The sequence below is a fragment of the Schistocerca piceifrons genome, chromosome 3 (assembly GCF_021461385.2).
Source record: "Schistocerca piceifrons isolate TAMUIC-IGC-003096 chromosome 3, iqSchPice1.1, whole genome shotgun sequence".
Classification (NCBI taxonomy): domain Eukaryota; kingdom Metazoa; phylum Arthropoda; class Insecta; order Orthoptera; family Acrididae; genus Schistocerca; species Schistocerca piceifrons.
In genome coordinates, this window is record NC_060140.1 from 434,776,955 (window position 1) to 434,803,099 (window position 26,145).

General features: G+C 39.9%; 1 protein-coding gene across 4 annotated transcripts in view; it reads right to left on the minus strand.

Moving 5' to 3' along the window:
- Positions 1–26,145, minus strand: part of LOC124790133 (mitochondrial ornithine transporter 1-like) — an 87,880-nt gene that overhangs the window by 14,856 nt on the left and 46,879 nt on the right. For 3 of the 4 annotated variants that reach the window (XM_047257713.1, XM_047257715.1, XM_047257714.1), the window contains exons 4-6: positions 18,300–18,455; positions 17,346–17,526; positions 12,888–13,037 (exon numbers count right to left, since the gene is read on the minus strand). In XM_047257713.1, coding sequence (XP_047113669.1) covers positions 12,888–13,037; positions 17,346–17,526; positions 18,300–18,455 — 487 coding nt within the window. Of the gene's footprint in view, positions 1–11,423; positions 11,501–12,887; positions 13,038–17,345; positions 17,527–18,299; positions 18,456–26,145 lie in introns of those variants that run through there. The other variant, XM_047257716.1, reaches the window with a different exon arrangement.

The following is a 26,145-nucleotide window of genomic DNA, read 5'->3' on the forward strand; positions in this document are numbered from 1 at the left end:
AGACCAACCACAGAAGTACAAGTATACAGTATATGCCTACTAACTCCATAGATCTTGAAGAGATTGAAAAAAATATATGAAGAAAAAAATGTTTGAAGAGATAAAATAAATAATTAGATACTTACAGCAAGATGAAAACTTAATTGTGAAATCGGATAATAAGAAAATGGAAAGCAGGATATCATAGACTGGGTGAAAGAAACTAACAGGGAAACAGTCTGGTAGAATTTTACACAGAGCACAATTTAATCATTGAAAACACATCATTTATGTGGACAGTTTGTTGGTCATTTAGAACTCTAGTGTTAGGTGGGAAATAGAGCCCCTCAGGGAAATAGCAGGCAGGTTGGGAAAGAATGTCAGTGTGCACTTGCTGGGAGGTCTCATCCAAGATGTGAAAGAGGCTCCCCTGGCCAGTACTGAATAAAACGGGGGCAACCAGCTGCACACAGCACTTCATGTTGTGTCATACCCAGAAAATATCAAGATCCTTTGGTCTGGAGTCAAGTGGAAGGTATAAACCAGAGGATCAGAATATTCTGTGTTTTTCTCAGAAGCGAAAGTGAATTTCTCAACCTCTACTATGAGGCAGAAAATTGTACATTCCTCCCCCCCCCCCTTCCCAATAGATCAGGTATGCACTTCATGCAGGATGTGGCTACTAGAAGAATACAATATGTATGATGAGCACACAGGAATTTTTTTAATCGGAGGAATCCCTCTTTAGGGACAAGATGAACTGCCTCATGAAAACAAAGAGTGATCAGCAACATTACTGTCAGAGGCTAACTTTTGCCCTTGCAGACTGGAAATATAATATTAGCAAACTGCAGGAGTACCTATGGTAAGGTCTAAAAGTCAGTATTCTTTACAAAAAAAATAGCACTGTCCACATAGTATTAGCATAAAAATTATTCAGAAGTAAATAACAATGAAATTCTAAATACAAATTGGTGTATATATGGAAAGGACTCCAATAGTGGTAGCATATCTACTGTCATGAAGAACTCTACAGTATATAGTGAAGTTATAAAAAAAAAATCCAAAAGTAAAACACTCTGGTTAAAGTTTAGCATCAAAGGTGGATCAAACATGGTAATTGGATGCTTTTTAGACCACCTGCTTCTGGGGCCATACTGACATAGTGCTTCAGAGAAATATCCTAATCATGCCTTTGCTATAGGTAGAGACTTCAGTTTACTAGCTATAGAATAGGAGTCATGTAATTAAAAGTGATATCAGAGTGCGGGACTACATGAGATTGTTTGAATGCTTTATCTGAAAACTACTTTGAGCAGAGAGGCAACCTCCTGATAGTTAATAGACCCAAGTTTTTCAAATCAGTTAATGTAGAGGAGGCATTAGTGATCAAGATCATTATAGTATCATTGATTACAAGTATTAAAACAAATGTTAAAAAAGGTAAGACAATGTTTTTGTTTAACAAGTGTGAAAGCAAACAAACTGCAAAGTTTGGTTAGTCAACATCAAATATTTAGCCCTAAGGACAAAGATGTGGATCAAAAATGGATGAAATTCAGAAGTATTGTGCAAAATGCCTTAGACCAGTATGTGCTGAGCAAGGTTATGAATGATCATAAAGACCCTTGAACCAATAGCCATGTTATAAAGTTGCTACAAAAGCAAAGAGAGCTTCACCACAGAATGTAAGTGAAGTCAGAGTTTAGTTCACAAGCAAAAGCTGAACACAACAAAATAACCATAAGGAGAACAATGCAAGAAGTGGTCAATGAATTCAAAAGTAAAATTTTGACAACAGATCTGGCTAAAAATCAAAAGACGTTTTGGTCTTGTGTGAAGTCAGTAAATGGATCGAAATCATCTAATCAGTCACTCAGTGACCATAATGGTATTGGACTGGAAGAGGACAGAAAGAAGGCCAAAATACTAAATTCAGTATTCTGAAATAGTTTCACTGTGGAAGACTTTGATGTGGTTCCTCTTTTCAGTCAACTCACAACTGCCTGTCAATTAAAATTTCAGGCTTCTGGGCCAGAGATGCCTGTGAGATTCTAAGAGACAGTGCAAATAAATTTGATCCCCTTCTAAAAGTAGTATATCATAGGTCACTGCAACAATGATGAGGACCAAGTGATCGGGAAAAAACACAAGTCATTCCCATTTTCTAGAAGAGATGTCAAACTGATGCACGTAATTATAGGTCTATATCACTGATATCAATCAGTCACATATTTATGGAACATGTTCCGTGCTCACACTTTATGACATTTCTGGACAGCAAAAATTTGTTCTATAAACAAAGCGAACATTGATTCTGCAAACAAAGATCTTCCAAAACACAGCATGCTCTGTTGATCCATGTGCCATAGGGACTCAGGTTGATTCCATGTTCCTTGACTTCTAGGTGACCACAGTTATGCACTGTCATTTAGTTAGCAAACTACTAAGTAACAGATCAGATTTGTGACTGGATTCAGGACTTTATAAGAGATATAACTCAATATGTTATTTGTAATGGGATGAAATCAACAGAGGTAAAGGTAAAAGTAGGCACTCCCCAAAGGACTTTTTACAGCATATACAGGGTGCCCCAACAGGACATAAATATTCAGTGATATGAGAAGAATGATCATTCGAAGTAAAAAATGGCTAGTAAACATTCTAAGATGCATACCAAGAATGTGCTTCACAGTAACAAAGATGAACAAGTGCTCTAGCTTTTAAGGTATGCACTGTAGAGCCCATGTTTACTGGACTTTTTTTCCATGTTTTAATACATACTATAAACTCTAAAAACATGAAAAGCAAAAATATTGGGTAGAAGTCATTTGTTTCACAGTATATAAGATGAAGAAGTGTCATATCTCCCAAGGTATGCATTGTAGAACTCGTGTTTGCTAGACTTCTGCTTTGAATGATCATTCCTGTCATACGCCTGAGAACTGATCAGTCCTCCTGGGACTACCTGAATAAATGATTTAGTGGATAACATTGGAAACTCTACGATGCTGTTTTCTTTAGTAAAGTTGGTAACACGGTAACCCCAGAAGACTCCCAAAATGCAGAATGGCCTGCAAAGGATTGATGATTGGTGTACGGACTGGTAGTTGACCGTGAACATAAGTAAATCTATTACATTGCTTGTAAATAGAAGAATAGATCCATTAGTGATTATGCTATTGATGTAAAATCGCTCGAAACTCTAAGAACCATAGTATACCTAGGAGAAACTGTACTGAGTGACCTAAAGTGGAATTACATAAAATAAACTGTGGTGAAAGCACGTATCAGGCTGAGATTCATTGGAAGAATCTTAATGAAACATAGCTGTGGCTAACAAAACATCTGTTCAGCCAATTCTTGAGTATTATCAGGATCTTTTACAAAGTAGGATTAATGGAAGAGATAAAGAAGATACAATGAAGAGTGGCACATCTTGTCATCAGGATAATTTAGCAAGCATGAGAGCATTACAATGGATGTTCAACGAACTCCAGTGGCAGTCGCTACAAGAGAAGGGTTGTGCATCACAGAGAAAGTTACTGTTGAAATTCTGAGAGTGCACATATGTCTGGTGAAATGAGTGCTACGAAAAAATCTAAGAAATCAGAATTCATATGGAAGTTTATGACAGTCATGCTTCCCAAGCACCAACTACAAATGAAAAAGAGAAGGAGGAAACTGATAGTAGTACCAGAGGTACCCTTTGCTACATGCCACAAGGTAGTTTTTGAAGTATGAATGTAGGTGCAGCTGTAGATTTAAGGATCATACAAGAAAGATGTCAACATGGAACAGAAACTGAGACCTAATTTTTCAATAAGATGTTCCTAAACTGTCCAATATTGACATATTATGAACCATTTGATATTTGCATGTGCATAAATTAAACATTACTTTTTCTGAATTGTTATATTCAGCAAATAAATAATAATATGTCAAAGAATAATTATAATGAGATAATTTCAATGTAAAGGATTTGAAAACACATTTTTGTATCATTCATTTGCAGAAAACCAACAGCAACAGACACAATTATACATGCCACATCGAATCACTCACAAAATTCTAAACTAGCAGCTTTCTAACTCATGATATGCAGACTGACTAAAGTCCAACTCAGCAAAGAAAACTATGACAAAGAATTAGAAACAATATAACACATAGCCAAAATGACAAGTATAACACCCACATAATACAAAACTGAACAATAAACTCAAGACAAAACTAAAGAAAAATGAAAATAAACAGATGATACAAGAACCACAAAGCTCCACAAACACTACTGTGCACATGAACAGAAATACCCATGACATGTTTAACATAAAGAAATGGTATACTTTGACAAATAAACACAGAGGATAGCAAAGATACTGAAGAAATAAGGACTCCACATGGGATATAGAACAAGGAATGCTACCAGTCACATTTACAAATGCTAAAAGTAAAACCAAACAAATACCAAGGGGCTGGTATACACCAATTATAATGTCAGTAGTGTGAATCAGTGTACCTGGGAATGGCTGGCAGAAATGTCAAAACTAGATACAAAGAGCACATAAGAACTCTAAACATGAGAACAGTCAATTTGTCTTTCCTGAATACCCAATTAAGCATATAAAATCAAACAATGGGAAAATTCAGGATGGAATGTAACAATATAATCAACAGTTGCTACTCACCATATAGCAGAGATGTTGAGTCGCAGATAGGCACAACAAAAAGACTTTCACAATTAAAGCTTTCGGCCACTGACCTTCATCAACAGTAGACACATATATGCATGTGCGCGCGTGCGCGCCCACACACACACACACACACACACACACACACACACACACACACACACACAAGACTGCAGTCTCAAACAATTGAAATCACACTGCGAGCAGCAGCACCAGTGCGTGATGGGAGTGGCGACTGGGTGGGGGTAAGGAGGAGGCTGGGGTGGGGAGGGGGAGGGATAGTATGGTGGGAGTGGCGGACAGTGAAGTGCTGCAGGTTAGATGGAGGGAGGGGAGAGGTGGGGAGGGGGGGATGGAAGTAGAGGAGAAGGAGAGAAATAGAAAGACTGGGTGTGGTGGTGGAACGACAACTGTGCAGTGCTGGAACGGGAACAGGGAAGGGGCTGGATGGGTGAGGACTGTAATTAACGAAGGTTGAGACCTGGAGGGTAACGGGAACGTAGAATGTATTGAAGGGTAAGTTCCCACCTGTGCAATTCAGAAAAGCTGTTGTTAGAGGGAAGGATCCACATGGCACAGGCTGTGAAGCGGTCACTGAAATGAAGAATGTCATGTTTGGCAGCGTGTTCAGCAACAGGGTGATCTACTTGCTTCTTGGCCACAGCTTGTTGATGGCCATTAATGCAGACAGACAGCTTGTTGGTTGTCATGCCTATGTAGAATGCAGCACAGTGGTTGCAACTTAGCTTTTAGACCATGACTGGTTTCACAGGTAGCCCTGCCTTTGATGGAATAGGTGATGTTAGTGACTGGACTGGAGTAGGTGGTGGTGGGAGGATGTTTGGGATAGATCTTGCATGTACGTCTATTGCAGGGGTACGAGCCATGAGATAAGGGATTGGGGGCAGGAGTTGTGTAAGGATGGACAGGTATATTGTATAGGTTTGGTGGATGGCAGAATACCACTGTGGGAGGGGTGGGTACGATAGTGGACAAGACATTTCTCATTTCAGGGCATGACAAGAGGTAACTGACACCCTGGCGGAGAATGTAATTCAGTTACTCCAGTCCTGGGTGGTACTGAGTTACAAGGGGAATGCTTCTCTGTGGCCGGACGGTGGGACTTTGGGAGGTGGTGGGAGACTGGAAAGGTAAGGCACGGGAGATTTGTTTTTGTACAAGGTTGGCTAGGATAATTACAACCAGTGAAGGCTTCAATGAGAGCCTTGGTATACTTCGAGAGGGACTGCTCATCACTGCAGATGTAATGAACATGGGTGGCTAGGCTGTATGGAAGGGAGTTCTCAGTATGGAATGGGTGGCAGCTGTCAAAGTGGAGGTATTGCTAGTGGTTAGTAGGTTTGATATGGACAAAGGTACTGATGTAGCCATCTTCGAGGAGGAGGTCAACTTCTAGGAACGTGGCTTGTTGGATTGAGTAGGACCAGGTGAAGCAAATGGGGGAAAAGTTGTTGTGGTTCTGGAGGAATGTGGATAGGATGCCCTCACCTTCGATCCAGATAGCAAAGATGTCATCAATGAATGTGAACCAGGTGAGGGGTTTAGGTTTCTGTATCTTTAGGAAGCATTCCTCTAGACGGCCCATGAACAGGTTGATAGGATGGTGCAATGTGGGTGCCAATAGTTGTACCTGGGATTTGTTTGTAGATAATGCCTTCAAAGGAGAAGTAATTGTGGGTGAGGATACAATTGGTCATGGCAACCAGGAAGGAGGTTGTTGGTTTGGAATCCGTCGGGCACTGGGAAAGGTACTGTTCAGTAGTGGTAAAGCCATGGGCATTAGGAATGTTAGTGCCCAGGGAAGTGGCATCAACAGTGACAAGCAGGGCACCATGTTGTAAAGGGACAGGAACTGTGGAGAGTTGGGTACACGGAAGTTGCGTCAACAGTGACAAGCAGGGCACCATGTTGTAAAGGGGCAGGAACTGTGGAGGAGTCGCTGGAAGAAACGGTTAGTATCTTTCATAGAGGAGGGTAGGTTCCGGGTAATAGGTTGAAACTACTTGTCTACAAGAGCAGAGATTCTCTCAGTGAGGGCACAGTAACTGGCCACAATGGGGTGACCTGGCTGGTTAGGTTTATGGACTTTAGGAAGCATGTAGAAAGTAGGAGTGCAGGGAGTGGTAGGGGTGAGTAGAGAGATGGACTCCGGAGAGAGGTTCTGGAATGGGCCTAAGGATTTGAGTAGTGACTGGAGGTCCTGCTGGATTAGTGGAATGGGGTCACTGTGGCAAGGTTTGTAGCTGAAAGTATCTGACAGTTGGCTGAGTCCTTCCGCCAGGTAATCCTTACAGTTCAAAACAACAGTGCTGGAGCCTTTGTCTGCATGTAGGATTGCAAGGTCAGGATCAGTTTTTAGATGGTGGACTGCAGTTCTTTCTGCAGATGGAAGGTTAGTCTGTATGTTAAGGGATTCTGGGAATGATGGTGAGGCAAGGTTCGAAGTTAAGAAATTCTGGAAAGTTAACAGGGGGTAGTTTGGTGGCAGTGGGGGGTGAATCATAGTTGGATGTAGGTATAAACTGAGTTCAGCAAGGTTCAATGTTGGTCTTTGGTTGAGTTTGACTGGTAGGGTTGGTGGAGAAAAAGTGTTTCTGCTGTAGGAACCAGGAGAAGGAGAGAAGGTCTTTAACAAGTCCTGCATGATTGAATTTGGGAGTTACATTCCATCATGGATTTTTCATTGTTTAATATAACGAACAGGTTAGTTGCTACTCACATATAGCAGAGATGCTGAGTCCCAGAAAAGCACAACAAAAAGACTGTCACACAATTAACTTTTGACCAATAAGGCCTTTGTCAAAATTAGACAACATACACACACGTACACACATCATGCAAATACAACTCACACACAGTTGCATCTGCATGAGTGTGTGTTTGTGTGTGTGTGTGTGTGTGTGTGTGTGTGTGTGTGTGTGTGTGTGTGTGTGTGTGTGTGTCTACTTTTGGCAAATCCCTTATTGGCTGGAAGCTAACTGTGAGACAGTTCTTTTGTTGTGTCTTTCGGTGAATCAGCATCTCCACTATATGGTGAGTAGCAACTATCCTTTTCATTATATTGTAATAAAGCATGTACATGAACGAGCTAGCATAGAAAAGAATATGAAAACTTTTGGGATGAACAATCACAACAGAAATTTTTTTGAAAAGATAATGAGTCTTGGCTGCGAAAGAGTTTTAATATTCTATATTATGCTATTAACATATTTTGTCTTATTTAAGCACAACAGGTGTTAAACATATAGGCTGCCATCCAGGCAAAAGTCTTAGCAGGCAAACGCCACTGTGCTAAGACATTCATATGGATGACAGCCTATGTGTTTAACACTTGTTATGCCAGCCAATCTGAAGATGCCTTAAACAAGGCAAAATAGATTATTGGCAGAATATAAAATAATAAAGCCTATTTTGCAACCAAAACTTTTTATCTCTTCAAAACTTTTATCAATGGTTTCTGTATCATCTTGGCATGAACTGGAGAAAGTACTACAACAGAAAGCTCCTAACACCGCAGGAAAACTTTCACATACCGGTAGGAGGATCCCTTCCAATTGACATGAAAGTAATGAATGACCAAATCAATATAAGTAACAATCCAGCAATCATGTTAGCCACTACCACAATAACAAATGCAGATGTAGAACATAACCAGACTATACAGGATGGATAAAAATGTCATGAAATTTTAACCCTGGTTAGCTGATGCCAGTAGGAACCAAAATGACTAATATTGTGTAGGTTAACAATGCACCATTTTTAAACTACGGAAACTTGGCGTCACGCGCTCCGATTGTCCATGGGATTGCCCTGTTGCCGTTCGTCGGTTGAGGGGCAGTGCTATGGTTGTCAGTTCACACATACAAACGTTCCTCGCACCCTCACTGCCCCAATATGATACGCACATGTGTCAAATAGGTCTTGCTGTTTGTGTCCACCTCATATCAGAGCCATTCACATGTAAGCTTCGCTTCGGAGCACACACATGTCACCTGCGATTTAGTCATACAGTAAGCATGGTGACAAAGTATTGGTTTGAAGAACAATGAGATACAGTTTTTGTTTATAGACTAGCCAACAGAAATGTGCATGAAGCTCGATGGTTGTATGAGGAATGGTACCCAGCAAGATGCCACCCATGCCTGTAAATGTTTACAGCAATTCACCTGCGACTTGGCAAAAGAGACTCATTAGCGGGATATGATGGTGATGCTGGAAGACCTTGAACATGATGGGATGCTGCATTTGAAGAGACTGTTCTCGAGCATTTCAAGGAAGCACCTACGACAAGTACCTGAGCAGTTGGACACAACATGGGGGTCACTCATTGGTTAGTCTGGGAGGTTTTGAGGGGTGACGGCCAGCATCCATTTAGTTTCCACCCTGTCCACGACCTATATCCTGTAGTGAACTATGAACACAGGCTAGGGTTTTGCTGCTGGTTTCTGCGACGTGTTGGATGGGATTCCGACTTCCCCACCATTGTGTTGTTTACTGACAAGTGCACCTTCCATTGGGATGGCCTTTACAACACTCGAAATGTTCATTATTGGGCAAGGGGAAATCCTCATGTCACGTATATCCATGGACACCAGGAATGATTTTCGCTCAACATTTGGGCAGGCAGAGTGGGTGGCCATCTGATTGGGTCGGTCCACCTACCTCCTCGACTTACCGGGGCAAATTATCTCCACTTTTTGTAAGAAACACCACCTGGCCTGCTGGAACATGTTCACCTGGACATACAGTTATGCATGTTGTTGCAGCATAATGGGGCACCCGCAAATAACAGTTTACTGCATGTGGATATTTAAATGAACTCTTTGACAGCCAGGTAATTGGCAGACGTGCTTGTAGGGCATGGCCCCCGCGATCACAGACCTCATGCCACCGGACTTTTTTCTGTGGGGATTCTACAAGGTTCTAATTCACCCACCCAGACATGAACCACCTAGAATGGATTAACGGATCGCATTCAACATGCTGCCAATCACATCAGGGCAATGGCAGGAATCTTTGAAAGAGTTTGGCAAAACACCGTTCAATGTTACCAACCTTGTGACGTGTCAGATGGTTGCCAGTTTGAGCACCTGCTCTAAGTAAATCATGACACAATTTGTAAAAGACTTTTTGTGCACGAACTAACAGCTGTTGATGGGTTTGTGCCCAGTATGTCTTATCATGAAACTACAAAGGGTGTGTTGGGACCCAGATGGATTCACCCTCAGGCCCCCACAGTTGGAGGCTTGTGCACTACCAACAAACGTGTGGGCCACCTTGGATACATCACGATCTCCGGCAGGCAAAGCATTCACGGTCATGCATTGCTCAGAGCATTCAGCAACAGGGCAATCTCGGGGCCAATTAGAGCATGTGGTGCCAAGTTTCCATAATTTAAAAATTGTGTGTTGTCGACCTACACAACATTAGTAATTTTGGTTCCTACTGGCATCAGCTATCCATGGTTAAAATTTAGTGACAATTTTTTTCCACCCTGTATAACTCATTATAAAAAAACAAAACAAAAAACACATAATATGCAAAAGAATATTAAACTACACACAGGCACCACAACACAAACAAAAGATGAACAAGACACACAGAGTATCAGTTGACAACACCCCATTCAGTAAACACACCAAACCAAAACACAGTCAACAGCGGAAGTGTGGTGTTAAGTCAAAATGTGTTCATAAAACGCTCAAAGCCAGACATTCTGGGTACGTGGACCAACTATGTACAGCTGCACAATGGCACATATGCACTAATAATATCATAAACAGAAACAAAGTAGCAAGTTAATCTCTCAAAATTTGTGCTACAAGAAGTTTTCTCTCACCTAAGAACAAGAGAATAACAAAGAACTGTAACATAATAACAAATCTGTAATTATTATATAAGGCAATTACTACATACAAAAACAAATACATATTACATGCTACTGAAGATGCTTCATAAATGAAAAGGAGTGAAACACATATGGCACAATACAAATAGCCTTTCATTTAGTTCATTGGAAGAACCTAATCTTTATCCATTTACCTGCAACATGTGGCACCAGTCACTTAAAACAGTTGTCAGAAAAGAACTGCATACTAATGTGTTTGAACATAAGTGTTACAGTAAAGAAGCTTATCAACAGTCATACTGTTTCAAAATTTCAGGCTGGTTCAAAGGCTTCATATCAGATGCAACAGCCTGCCCCATCAACTGCACTCACATATGATATAAGCAATATATTCTGAGAAATAAAATTTAATGTACAAACTAAACACTGAAATCAAGAACAAAAATAAGATTTAAGATACAAGAAAATGCTACACTGATCAAAAGTAATAATGATTATAGAGTGCAACAAAATAAAAACATTTGAAAGTGAATGAAAGAAAACATTAACACAGAAAATCTTTCCTGCTACATATTGCTGTTCTTATCATGATTTTGAACTGCTTATGTCTTATTCTGAAATCATCCCTATCTTTTTGATCCTCTCAGTATTAAAGGAAAAGAAATGGCTGAATTTGAAATCTCAGCACTATACCAATATCAAGTACAGAGCTATTGGATGTGTTACTTGTCATTTTCTGTTTGCATGCGTTACCAGATGGGTAATAATAATTTTGTGCAACACAACCATTATACATTCAAGTGGTCAGTTGAAAATAAATTATTATCAGTGAAAGCAGCTATAGAGTGCTGGAGTCCATGCAGCAAGTACAAATAGCAGCAAAACTCACAGCACTTGAAGAAGATGGCTGGGTTGCTTGTTGAAATATTGTGCTTAAAATAGAAACATCAACTCAGCAGAACACCTGGAATGCACAGTATTAATCGATCACACCAAGAAAACCTGAGAGATTACAGTAGTCACTATGTTTAGATGTTTAATTTTGGATCATATTTCACTCTGTGAACTCTGTTATTGCCAGCCACTCAGAACAGCAGTGCCTCTTCTTTCATTATTATGGGAAAATGTTTGATATGCTAAATTCAAAAACAATTTTCAACACCACAATTTCTGGTGAAATGTTGCTGCTCTGAATGGATCCAATGACTGTGGTTCTTCTTTAATCATGCATACCAGCAAATGGAAATGATTAAAGAGAGGGAACAATACAATTACATGCTTTTCTTCACTGCAAGTGTACATGTTGCCACAATCACAATTGAAGAAGTTAAAGTAGTAACCCCAGCAGAATATTCGACATTTCTAACAAATTCAAAAGAATCTAAGATAAGGGCAAGACATGAAGTCAATTTACAATATAACTGTTCACAAGATGAAACAATGGAAAATCCAGGATGAAATGCAATAATATTATGAAAAGGAAAGTTGCTACTCACCATATAGCAGAGATGCTGAGTCGTAGATAGGCACAACAAAAAGACTGTCATAAATAAATAAAGCTTTCGGCCACTAGTGTGTGTGTGTGTGTGTGTGTGTGTGTGTTGCTGATGAAGGCCTTAATGGCCAAAAGTTTTATTTATTTGTGACAGTCTTTTTGTTGTGCCTATCTGCAACTCAGCATCTCCGCTATGTGGTGAGTAGCAACTTTCCTTTTCATAATATTGTTCACTAGATGGAGAGATCTGAACATTTCTTGTGGAATCCTGAATTTGTATACATCTGTTTCCACCACATAGCATTTGTGTTTACAGTCTCAAAACCCACAGAATTTTCATGTACGTGTATAAATTGAACTTCTCACAGATGGTACAAATTATCAGCAAGACCTGTTGATGACAAAAAATATTCAGAAAACAGAATGTAAAGGACAAAATAACTAAGATTATTAAGTGCTTCTAATGACTCTATAATCCAAAATAAATCCTTCACTCTGCAGCAGAGTGTGCACAGCTATAAAACTTCCTGACACTTCAACGTTCTTACAAAGCAACTGGACATGTCAGTAGATAGGGAAAGGAAAAGATCTAGGCTCAATTTCCCATACAAAACACAGTTTTAAAATGTCAAAAGTTTCAGATTCTGTAATAATTCCTCCTGTGGTACTTGCTCGTGAATAATAATAATTGAAAGTAGAATCCAGAAATTATGTTTTTTTTTTTTTTACTTATATTTACTAATAACGGAGTCATCTGTTTGAAAGAAAAAAAATGAAAGTGGGGATTTCTCAAATGCCACTCATTTGAACTTACAATCATTATTTGTGTAATAAATGTTTTATAACATAAATATACCTTCTTTCTGAATGATACGCATCAGAACTGAAATCATTGTCTCCTTTGAACCTGCTACCTGAATACGTGATTTTATCACATCAGCAGGAAATGTGACCATCCAGAATACGACTCCACCAATTGCACCTGAGGCCATTGTCTTGAGGGGTCCTAGATCATACAAACATTCCATTTCAGCAGAAAATTATAAGAATGCTATGCACTCACAAATGGAATGTCAAAATTGAAGAAGTAACATAATATTAATTTCAGAATTTATGTTTTCTTTCTTAATTTTTTAGTTTTATTCTTGCCACCTCATTCCAAAGCTGATAACACAGACAGATATATACTTTAATAATTTAATAATTAATGCTCCTAAATCAGCTGAAACTAATGAAATTAATAAAAACACAGTACGGAAAATTTCAGTAGTATGTGAATTATTTAGGAGTTAAGGACACCCCTCACTGAACAGCAGAAATGTTGAGGTGTCGACAGGCACACACAAAAGAGATTAAGACTTGCTAGCATTTGGAAGAAATAGAGTACGAGTACACACGCACACGCGCACACGCGCACACACACACACACACACACACACACACACAGAGAGAGAGAGAGAGAGAGAGAGAGAGAGATTGTGTCATTTTATCTAAGAAATAATCATTTTTACATAGCTTCTTGAAGTAGTGATTTGTGTTTCATTCAAATGGATTAACTGGAATACTGTGCTATATCCACATTTGGTGGTGGTCCAAAGGGATGTTTCTTCTTTTTCAGTGGTTGAGAAATGGGTGGCTGATTTCAAACATGTTTCTCTTTACTTCTCTTTAAGATGGTCTACATGAAGGGTGTAGCAAAAAGGCACCAACAAATAGCTAACCCCATAGACATTTTACAACAAGGAATAAATAACATTTTACACGAAGAAATAAACTGACTGATTTGTTAAGTGTTGAGCAAAAATCAAATGTGTTGATCGTATTTTAAAAAATTCAACTGATTTTTTACTTTGGATGAGACATGGATCCACCATTTCATACCAGAAATAAAACAACAACCAAAGCAGTGGATGGAAAACCTTGGTCTTCTCGGTAAGGTAATTTCCTGTGTTATGTAGAATGAAAAAGGATTCTTCCTTATTCATTGTCTGGCAAAGGATAAAACAATAACTGGTGAATACAAGACTAGGTTTTTAGAAGAAACAGTTTAAAAAGTTCCTTTAACAATAGGCAAGCTAGGGGATCTGAAGTACAAATGACTGAAACATCCTCCCCAACCAACATATTTGGGTCCCTCTGACTTTTCAACTGTTACCATATCTTGTTTTAAGTCCAATTAAGAGACAACAGGAAATGGGTATTTTACAAACAACCTGGAGTTCAATTTCAGGGATAGGATCTATTCACTGAAAAAACAATGATCAAAGTGAATTCACATAAAAGGAGGCAACATTGAAAAATAGGTGTCTTTCAGTGCCTAACCATGAACATTTCACGTTGCCCTTGTATAAGATTGGCTTAGGAAACTGGGACCACAACTGCAATTGTGTCATTATGATCTTGTTTTAGCACAGGAAACAGAGTCTAAATTGTTAATATTTGATATCACACCTTTAGCTTGAGGGCAACATTATAAAAAGGGAAGAGGAAGTAAATGAAAATGAGATGGGAAATATGATACTGCAACAAGAACTTGACAGAGTACTTGAAAGATCTAAGCCAGAACAAGGCCTATGGAATAGATGACATTCTGTCAGAAGGACTGAGATCCTTGGGACAGCCAGCCATGACAAAACTATTACACCTGGTGTAGAAGATACTGAGACAGATGAGATACCCAAGGACTTCAAAAAAATTTTAATTATTTCATTTCTGAGGAAAGCAGATGCTGACAGGTGTGAATACTATAGAAGTAATAGTTAAAGAGGACATGGTTGAAAAATCTGCAAAATATGGGCACGAATTATTTACACAAGAATAGAAAAACTGGTTGAAGCCAACTCTGGGGGAAGAAGAATTTGGATTCTGGAGAAATGTTGGAAACCATGCAATGCTGACCCCCTCCCCCCCCCCCCCCCCCCCCCCCCCAAGACTTATCTTAGAAGAGAGATAAGAGAAAAGAAAATCTACATTTATAGATTTGTAGATTTAGAGAAAGCCTTTGACAACACTGACTGGGATACACTACTTGAAATTCTGAAGGTAGCTGGGATAAAATACAGGGATTGAAAGATAACGTATAAGTAATACAGAGATGAGACTGTAGTTACATGAGTTCCTTGAAAGGGAAGCAGTGGCTGAAAGGACATGAGACAGGGGTGTAGCCTATCCCCAGTGTTATTAATTGTGTCAGTGTTACGTATTGAACAACCAGTGAAGGAAACCAAGAAGAAATTTGAAAAGTGAACTAAAGTTCAGGGAGAAGAAATCTGAATCCTGAGGTCTGTAATCTTACCAGAGACAACAAAGGACTTGGATTAGTAGTTGAACAGAATGAATAGTGTTTTAAAATGAGATTATAAAATTAACATCAACAAGGGTAATGGAATGTAGCTGAATGAAATATTGAGAGGGAATCAGAGAAGGAAATGAGACACTAATAGTAGTACAGGATTTTGTTATTTGGGCAGCAAAAAACTGATGATGGGCAAAGTAAAGAGGATATAAAATGCAGATTGGCAATAGCAAGAAAAGAATTTTGAGAAAGAGGAATTTTTTAACACCTAATACAAATTTAAGTGTCAGGAAGTCGTTTCTGAAGATATTTCTCTGGAGTGTTGCCTTGTACAGAATTGAAACATGGACAATAAGCAGCTCAGATAACAAGAGAATAAATGCTCTTGAAATGTGGTGCTTCAGAAGATTAGATGAGTAGATCTAGTAACTAATGAGGAAGTACTGAAACCCAAGGAAAAAAAGAAATTTATGACACAGGTTGACTAACAGAAGGGATTGGTTAGAACAACACATTCTGAGACATAAAGGGATCACCAATTTGGTGAGATATGTGTGTGTGTGTGTGTGTGTGTGTGTGTGTGTGTGTGTGTGTGTGTGTGTGTGTGTGTGTGTGTGTGTGTGGAGGGGGGGGGGGGAGTAAAAAAATAGGAAGACCATGAAATAAATACAGTAAGCAGGTTCAAAAGGATGTATGTTGCAGCAATTATTATTAGTAAAACTAGCTTGTTTTTCCTATATTCTTTCTATTCTGTTGCTTTTCTTGCAAGTGTACCATTTTTTACTCCTCGAGACCTATCACTTCAGCCTTTCTTGAATTTCAGTATTCAGTTTATTTATTCATGACTGCTGCTTCACAAACAGCATATGAACCAACTTTGGTCTTTCACATCATCATGCAGCTCTTCACACTGCAGTATTTGGTGAAAAGCAAGTACATGTCGCCTATTGTTTGATAGACAATTAGCTTATTTCAAAGCTCAAAAATAATCTATCTTTTTTTAAAGTGAATTGGTTTACTGTCTGTCATATCATCTTTAGTGTGCTTAATCAAGTAAGAAAATGACGGTACTGAAGATGATTTGCTGGAGAGTAGATTTAAGGTGTATGTAGTTTATGACATTAACAGAAGCAAGGAGCATTGTACTGCAGTCACAGAGTTCACCACAGTTCATGATTTGGCAACTATTTATTTCAGATCTTTCCTTCCCCTTTCTAGCATTGTACTGCAGTCACAGAGTACACCATAGTTCATGATTTGGCAACTATTTATTCCAAATTTTTGGCTAGATGCCCTTCCTGCTGCTGCTGGCATCAGTCAACCTAGGGGAGTACAGCTACAGGTGTTATCAGTCTAGGAGTTGTCTAAACTTCGTTCTGTGTGTTATTGTACTTTAAACGATTTATGTTTCATATTTTCTGATGCCACACTCACATTTAGCTAAATCAGTGTGAGAAATTAACTATAACTCACCCTCAGGCTGGTTAGTGTAGCAGGCCAAGTGTCATGAAAAACGTTGATTTAATGCTGATCTGGTACACCTCCGTGTTTTGTAAGGTAGAGTAATTTTTCTTATGCTATATAAGCCAGTTGTCAAACTGACTGGTATCAGAATATTTATATTGCATTGGAACACAGGAATAACCATTGAAAAAGTTTTCTTTACAATCTTAACACATGGACATTCGGATATTTGGAAATACTTCAGTCCCAAATCTCTTACGGGGACACAGATTAGTAGAAATTTTCTTGCTTTCAGTGGCAAGATGCACTGACAGAGAATAGACTAAAATTACACAAAATTATACATAGTGTTCACATCAGCTTGGAAGTACAATTTTCATACAATTTTTATCTGTTGTTCATGATTAAGTTCCGTAACCAGATAGTTTTGTGGCAATTAAATATGTTGGCAACTTATAAGATTATATTCTGTGTTATGCATTCATAATTTTTCCATCTTTATAAGCTTCTTTTCTAATGTACACATTTCTCTCGGCCAATTTGCTCTTTACTTACCTATATCATCTTTTGTTTGCCCTTGTGGAGTAAGGAATGTTCTAGATGCCTCATATCCTCCAAAAAAGAAAAAATACCCAGGCATTTCACGGGCAATTGTTGATGTTAATCCTCTGAACAAACCATTGATCCCATCTTTTTGTAAGATATTCTTCGTTAAGCGGAATGGTCCAATTTTACTCTGGATGAGGAAGATATGTGAAACAAAGATTAAATTCAGAGTATTAGATAATTTGCTAATTCAAATGAAACTGCATGAGTTTGTTTAATTCAGTCAAACTTTAGTTCCAGAAGTCTGCTGAACTCTTGCAGGACTTCCATTGCAATTAAAGTCCCCATCATTTTTACAGCAGAAATGAATGATTAAAACTGCACATTTGAAAATTATTTCTAACAATATAAATCAATAAATGTCCAAAAATGTGTGTTTTATAGCTGGATGGATGACATGAAATCAACTGATGTGGCTAATAAAAATCTAGTTAATTTCATTTGGAGTGTAATCATTTCATCACCTTGTGTGTGCGTGTATGATGATGTACATTCTCCACCAAAGAAATGGAAAAGGAATTACTTATAGCCTTACCATTACAGAATCAACATGTACTAGACTACACAGAGTAAGAAATTTAATTACCAGTAATGGTGTAGTATTTAAAAAAAGAAAAAAAGAAAAACCCTACAAAGAGTAGATTCAGTGGGACAGGAACTATCACACTACACATTATTGACCTTCCTATGATCTTGCCTTAGTACACATTACAGTATAAAAAAATATTTTTCATTTTCACATGTAGCACCTGCTAGAATCTCCTGAAATAGTTTTGTGCATTCATCAAAACATTGTTCTGGTCTAAGATTATGCTTACTTTTTAACTCTCCCATTTTAAAAAATCACGAAAATATTTTTATGTTCCAAAAACACACTTTTCACCAGTTAAGCACAATACTAACCACTGTATCCCCTTGTTTCAGTGATTGCATCTGAACCTCCCGCATGGCTTGTAGTTGGCATTTAACCAGCTCTGTAGGGCACAAAACAAGGGATGAAAAGAAGGCAGCAAAGAAACCTGCAGAAGCATTTGCAAGAGTGCTCAGATCACCAGTATTCTGGAAAGTAAAGGAAAATTTCATTACTTTGACATACAAGAAAGCAGTTGCGTTATTATTATCTAGTTGCTAACCAGTTTATATTCACAAGGGCCTTCTGAAACCAATGCCTTATATTTTGCTGTGCTGACTTGTGTGCCCAGCCAGATTATGTTGATGTGGAAGTAATTTTTTTATTTTCTTGCTAGTCTCCTGTTAGTTTCACTGTCCTGTGACAAACGGCAGTAGTAAGAGAGCATTCCAAAATGGTGCCTCCCATCAAGGAGTTTATGAAACAGATATGTGTCATTGAATTCTTTACTGCTTAGCAAACTATACCAACTGAAATCCATCGATGCTTGTTAAAGCTGTATGGAAACAATGCAGCAGATGCGACTAATGGGATGAAGTGGACACTATGTTTCATTAGTGGTGAAAATGATATGCCTGAAAAGGCACACCCCAGTTGATGCTGCTCAGTTCCGATCCCTCATAATGAACAGTTTCTCATCCAACTCAACTGAATTGATTGATAATTTATGACCAAGGAATTTTGTACAGTGTTGGCTGTAATGCCTTAGACAAAATGTTATGCATACCTCAGTTATCGCAAAGTGTGTGTGAAATGGTAATTTGTTGGGGCCTGCTGATTGATATGAGGCTGAAAGTGGCAATTTTCTGAACACCAGAGATGAGACTTGGCATTACAGCTAAGAGCCAGTATCCAAAAGACAGCCCTCTGAGTGGCAACATGTGAGTTCTCTGTCAAAAAAGAAGTTCATGAAAAAGCCATCTGCAGGTAATGTGATGTGCACAGTCTTATCGGATAGCAAGGGTGAAGATCTTTTGGATGTTTTGGAGCCTAAAGCAACTGTCAGTTCACAAAGCTACAAGATGGCACTTGTCTAGTATGAAAGCCCAAATTTCCAGAGCCAGGCCATAGAAGAACGCAAAGTTCTGCTTGAAACGTAATGTCAGGCCCTCCAAAATTTTTAGCCTATGGAACTCATTGCCATATTTGGCTGGACTGTTGTATCACATACATCATAATGTCTTTGGCACCTTCATGCTTCAATCTCTTTGAGCCTGTGAAAAATGGACTACATAGTCCATATTTTCCAGTCTCAGATGCTATCATCAAAGTTGTAAGACAGTGGATAGCCTCAGCTGGTTCAGGTATTTACAAGTGTGGCATGCAGGCTCTTGTTCATCACAGGCAAAATTGCATAATAAATTGTGGAAAAATGCCAGTAAACAGCTGAAATCTTGCTGCTTTAACTGTGTTTTGTGCATTCTGTGTCTATTGTAGTTTCCATGAAAGTAAATGGGGAGTATTGGTTTTGGAATGACCCTGGTAATATTGCATTATATACTGGTAAATTTTACTTAATAAAGGATATCTAAAATTTAATTAGTGTAATACAAATTTACAAAGGTATTGAAGAGGTGCAGTTAGTTAACAGAAGTGACATTCTGTAATCATACTTAAAATTTTGTAATATACGAGGGTTGGAACTTTAATAATGGCAACTATTTATTTACAGCTTGTACAAAATAGATATGTGTTTCAAAGTTTTACTGACATTCAAAGTAGTCACCAGCATTGTGTATAACCCATTGCCAGCAATGTGCAAGTCGTAGGATACTCTTAGCTGTGTCAGTTGTGTTCACAGTTCAAGCGGCAGGTCTATTGCCTGATGAATTTGTGACAGTTCTGAAGCGACTGCTGTGAAGTGTTTCCTTCAGGTTAGAAATGTAGTTGAACTTATGAGGGCTTAAGTCAGGGGTTTGCAGTAGGTGGTATAGCACTTAGCAGCCCCATCAGTCAAACAAATCAGTAACAGCTTGCACTGTATGTGCTTGAGCATTGTCCTGCAAAATGATGATCAGGTCCCGCAGAAAGTGTCATCATTTCTGTCTCTTAGCTGGTTGTACGTTGTGTTCCAAAAATGAACCAAACAGAGACAGAAGTGATGACACTTTCTGCAGGACCTAACCATCATTTTGCAGGACAATGCTCAAGCACATACGGTGCAAGCTGTTACTGATTTGTTTGACTGATGGGGCTGCTGAGTGCTATATCACCTACTGAGCCTTGAGCAGCCGCTGGTGAAGTATCAGTGCAGCAGTAGTGCAGTAGCGAGTCGCATATTTAGCTGTCATATTTGTTTTGTAGTTTGATTCTTAATTTCTTTTTGAGTGTTTGTGTGCTTGCATATTTAATTACATAAAATCCTTGCATATTCTCATATTTGAGAGGAGTAATATTGCTTATTGATAGCTGTAAAGTATAAATTCACGGAGTCGTTAGTCAGTTATTTGTTTTGTACAGCCAGTGCTTTCTGTTTATTTCGTAGAGTCAGTTAGCAGCAGACAGAGGCCAGTGCAGTTTCATCTGTGCTTGCAGAGTGACGTGTGTGAGCAGCAGTAGCAGAAACTAGTCGTATATTCAGTTTTTCGTATTAGTTCTGCAGGTTTATTTCAAATTATTTTGTGTGTTTGTGTGCTTGCGTGGTGAAATTTTTCGGATCTTTGTGTATTTTCGAATTAGAGAGGGGTAGTATCAAATTTTAATAATGGTAGAGTGTTACATCGCATAGGCGGTTGTCATTTGTACTAAGACAGGGGTAGGATCACATTGTAATATCTGTATAGTGGTGTAGTCGTGGTCATTTGATTAGTTAGTTCGTAAGTAGTTGTTCATATATCGCAGCTCAATCTGGCACTGGTGACGCAACTGTGCAGTCGCATATTGCTGTTTCATATGTTGCAACTCTATACGTCCAGATATTAGCAGTAGGATGGATAGGGTGTGTGCATGCTGTGTGCGGGTGCACGAGGAACTGGCCACGGTTCGCGAGCAGCTGAGCGTGCTGTTGATCACGGTCAGCCACCTTCATGCTGCTGCCTTGAGGTGCAGCGACAGCGGAGGGTCTGGCACGTCGCTTGAGAAACCCCAGGTGTCGCTTGCTGCGTCCGCTGACTCAGCCGCCGAGGCACCTTCTAGTGTACCCGGCACGTTGGGGCCACCCTCACCTCAGGGTGAGTGGCGGACTGCAGCACGTTCGCATCGCTCGAGGCGGAGGGTCAATGTGGAGGCTGGCCTTGCCCGTTTGTCCTGTCAGTGGGCAAGTGGCCGCTCCTTCAGCAGGGCCCGAGCAGGCACATGGGAGCAAAGGCTTGCTGGTTATTGGGAGCTCCAGCGTTAGGCGGGTGATCGAGCCCCTTAGGGAAATAGCGTACAGGGCTGGAAAGAATTCCAACATGCACTCGGTTTGTCTGCCGCGGGGCCTCATCCAAGATGTGGAGGCGACCTTGCCTGCGGCTATCGAGTGTACGGGGTGCAGTCGTCTGCAAATAGTTGCTCAAGTCGGCACCAATGATGCCTGTTGCTTGGGTTCTGAGGTGATCCTCAGTTCATACAGGCAGCTGGTGGATTTGGTGAAGACCGCTGGCCTCGCACGTGGGGTGCAAGCAGAGCTCTCTATTTGCAGCATCCTTCCCAGAGTGGATCGGGGTCCTTTGGTTGGAGCCGAGTGGAGGGTCTCAACCAGAGGCTTCACCGACTCTGTGACGGTCTTGGCTGCAGATTTCTAGACTTACGCTATTGGGTGGGATATTGTAGGATGCCCTTAGATAGGTCAGGGGTGCACTACACAAAGGAAGCAGCTACTCAGGTAGAAGAGTGCTTGTGGCATGCACATGGTGTTTTTTTAGGCTAGGCAGTAGTGTGAGGTGTCCTGATGAACACTCACCAGTCGATGTGCAGGCAGGGAAATCAGGATGCGCTCAGTGTAAAGACACTTCAGCTATCAAGATATTAGCAGTAAATTTTCAGAGTGTTCGGAATAAAGTTCCTGAATTTACTGCCCTCCAGGAAGCGTGTGGCATGCAAATTATTCTCGGGACTGAGATCTGGCTGAACCCTGAGATAGGAAGTTCTGAAATATTTAGTGAGGGTTGGAACGTGTATCGGAAAGACAGATTAGACACTGTAGGAGGTGGTGTCTTCATTGCAGTTGACAAAAATATTGTGTCTACTGAGGTGGAAGTAGAGTGTGGTTGTGAAGTTATCTGGACACGTTTAACAGGGCTGGGAGGAATAAAGTTAATTGTTGGGTGTTATTACCGGCCACCAGGTTCCACCGTGACAGTTCTAGAATCATTCAAAGGGAGTCTACACTCTGTATCGTAGAAGTACCCGGATCATGCTATATTAGTCGGAGGCGACTTGAACCTACTAGTATAGACTCTGATGTCTATGGATTCATTACAGGTGGTACAGACAAGCCGTCAAGTGAATTACTTTTGAACACATTATCTGAAAACTGTCTTGAGCAGCTAACTTGACAGCCAACGCGTAATGGAAATATTTTAGATCTGGTAGCCTCGAACAGACCAGACCTCATCGACGGTGTCAGTGTTGAGACAGGGATTAGTGATAATGATGTTGTCATTACGACTATGGTTATGAAAGTTAAAAAGTCAGTCAAGAAGGCTAGGAGAGTATTCTTACTAGAAAGAGCAGATAAGCAGGTGTTAGCATCCCACTTCATAAATGAATCGACTTCATTACTTCTGGTACGATGGACATGAAAGAATTATGGGCAAATTTTAAACACATTGTAACTCACGCACTGGAGAAGTATGTGCCAAAAAAGTGGGTTATGGATGGAACAGACCCACCGTGGTTTAACAGCACAATTCGGAGAACGCTCAGGAAGTGAAGACAGTTGCAGTCGCGGTACAACAAAGATTGGGAGAAAGAGGACAGGCAAAAGTTAGTAGAGATTCGTGCTGCTGTAGAAAGATCGATGCACGAAGCATACAACCACTACCACCGTCATACCTTAGCAAACGATCTTGCTGAAAACCCAAGGAAATTCTGGTCTTATGTAAAATCGGTAAGCAGGTTGAAGGCTTCCATCCAGTCACTCACTGATCAGTCTGGCCTGGCAACGGAAGACAGCAAAACAAAAGCTGAAATTTTAAATTTAGCATTTGAGAAATCTTTCACGCAGGAGGATCGTACAAAGTTACTGCCGTTTGAGTCTCATACAGATTCCCGTATGGAGGACATAGTGATAGACATCCCTGGGGTTGTGAAGCAGCTGAATGGGTTGAAGATAAATAAATTGCCAGGTTCTGATGGGATTCCAATTCAGTTTTACAGAGAGTACTCTACTGCATTGGCTCCTTACTTAGCTTGCATTTATCGTGAATCTCTTGCCCAACGTAAAGCCCCAAGCGACTGGAAAAAAGTGCAGGTGACACCTGTATATAAGAATGGTAGAAGGATGGAACCTCAGAATTACAGACCAATATCCTTAACATCAGTTTGTTGCAGGATTCTCAAAAATATTCTCAGTTCGAATGTAATGAATTTCATTGAGACAGAGAAGTTGCTGTCCATGCATCAGCACGGCTTTAGAAAGCATCACTCCCGTGAAACGCAACTCCCCCTTTTTTCACATGATATCTTGCGAACCATGGATGAAGGGTATCAGATGGATGCCATATTCCTTGACTTCCGGAAAGCATTTGACTCGGTGCCCCCCTGCAGACTCCTAACTAAGGTATGAGCATATGGGATTGGTTCCCAAATATGTGAGTGGCTCGAAGACTTCTTAAGTAATAGAACCCAGTACGTTGTCCTCGATGGTGAGTGTTCATCGGAGGTGAGGGTATCATCTGGAGTGCCCCAGGGAAGTGTGGTAGGTCTGCTGTTGTTTCCTATCTACATAAATGATTTTTTGGATAAGGTGGATAGCAATGTGTAGCTGTTTGTTGATGATGCTGTGGTGTACAGGAAGGTGTCGTCGTTGAGTGACTGTAGGAGGATACAAGATGACTTGGACAGGATTTGTGATTGGTGTAAAGAATGGCAGCTAACGCTAAATATAGATAAATGTAAATTGATGCAGATGAATAGGAAAAAGAATCTCATAACGTTTGAATACTCCATTAGTAGTGTAGCGCTTGACACAGTCACGTTGATTAAATATTTGGACGTAACATTGCAGAGCGATATGAAGTGGGACAAGCATGTAATGGCAGTTGTGGGGAAGGCAGACAGTTGTCTTTGGTTCATTGGTAGAATTTTGGGAAGATGTGGTTCATCTGTAAAGGAGACCACTTATAAAACACTAATACGGCGTATTCTTGAGTACTGCTCGAGCGTTTGGGATCCCTATCAGGTCGGATTGAGGGAGGACATAGAAGCAATTCAGAGGTGGGCTGCTAGATTTGTTACTGGTAGGTTTGATCATCACACAAGTGTTACAGAAATGCTTCAGGAACTCGGGTGAGAGTCTCTGGAGGAAAGGTGGCATTCTTTTCGTGAATCGCTACTGAGGAAATTTAGAGAACCAGCTTTTGAGGCTGACTGCAGTACAATTTTACTGCCGCCAACATATATTTCACAGAAAGACCACAAAGATAAGATAAGAGAGATTAGGGCTCATACAGAGGCATATAAGCAGTCATTTTTCCCTCGTTCTGTTTGGGAGTGGAACAGGGATAGAAGATTCTAGTTGTGGTACGAGGTACCCTCCGCCACACACTGTATGGTGGATTGCAGAGTATATATGTAGATGTAGATGTACTGCACTCCCCTGACTTAGGCCCTCGTAAGTTCAACTCAATTTATAAACTGAAGGAAACACTTCATGGCATTTGCTTCAGAACTGCTACAAATTCATCGGGCAATAGGCCGCGCCGCTCAAACTGTCAACACAACTGCTGGCAATGGGTTATACACAATGCTGATGACTACTTTAAAGGTCAGTAAAACTTTGAAACACACGTCTATTTTGTACAAGCTGTAAATAAATAGTTGCCACTATTGAAGTTCCAACCCTCATATATAGTCAGTCGAACAATTATATTTTCTAATTAGTTTAATGACCGTATCAATCACAGAGCTAATAGCTTGGACTAGCAAAGCAGATATGAATAGGGGCAGTCCAGTGTAGATAAAGGCAGCAAATGGAGAGATCCACTGACATAGATGACTTTGACGAAGTGCAGATTGCTATGACAGGTATACACTCGCACACACACACATATCCATCCGCACATACACAGACACAAGCAGATATTTGTAAAGGCTTGTGTCTGTGTATGTGCGGATGGATGTGTGTGTGTGTGTGTGTGTGTGTGTGTGTGTGTGTGTGTGTGTGTGTGTGCAAGTGTATACCTGTCCTTTTTTCCCCCTAAGGTAAGTCTTTCCGCTCCCAGGATTGGAATGGCTCCTTACCCTCTCCCTTAAAACCCACATCCTTTCGTCTTTCCCTCTCCTTCCCTCTTTCCTGATGAAGCAACCGTTTGTTGCAAAAGCTTGAATTTTGTGTGTATGTTTGTGTTTGTTTGTGTGTCTATCGACCTGCCAGCGCTTTTGTTTGGTAAGTCTCATCATCTTTGTTTTTAGATACACTTTTCCCACATGGAATGTTTCCCTCTATTATATTCATATCATTAATTTAAACTCAATGAAAAGTTTGTTAACAAGAAGCCAGAAGTAGAAAACATTTTTAATAATCATTTTTTAAGTATTGTAGAGAAAACAGGATCCAGCTATTCATCAGAAAATGCAAGGCAGTATTTGGAAGAAGCAATAACTATGTAATATGGTAAAATTGAAATTCACCCCACCTCTCCTTCTGAAATTAGGAAAATAATAAATTCATTCAAAAGTAAAAGCTCAAATGGA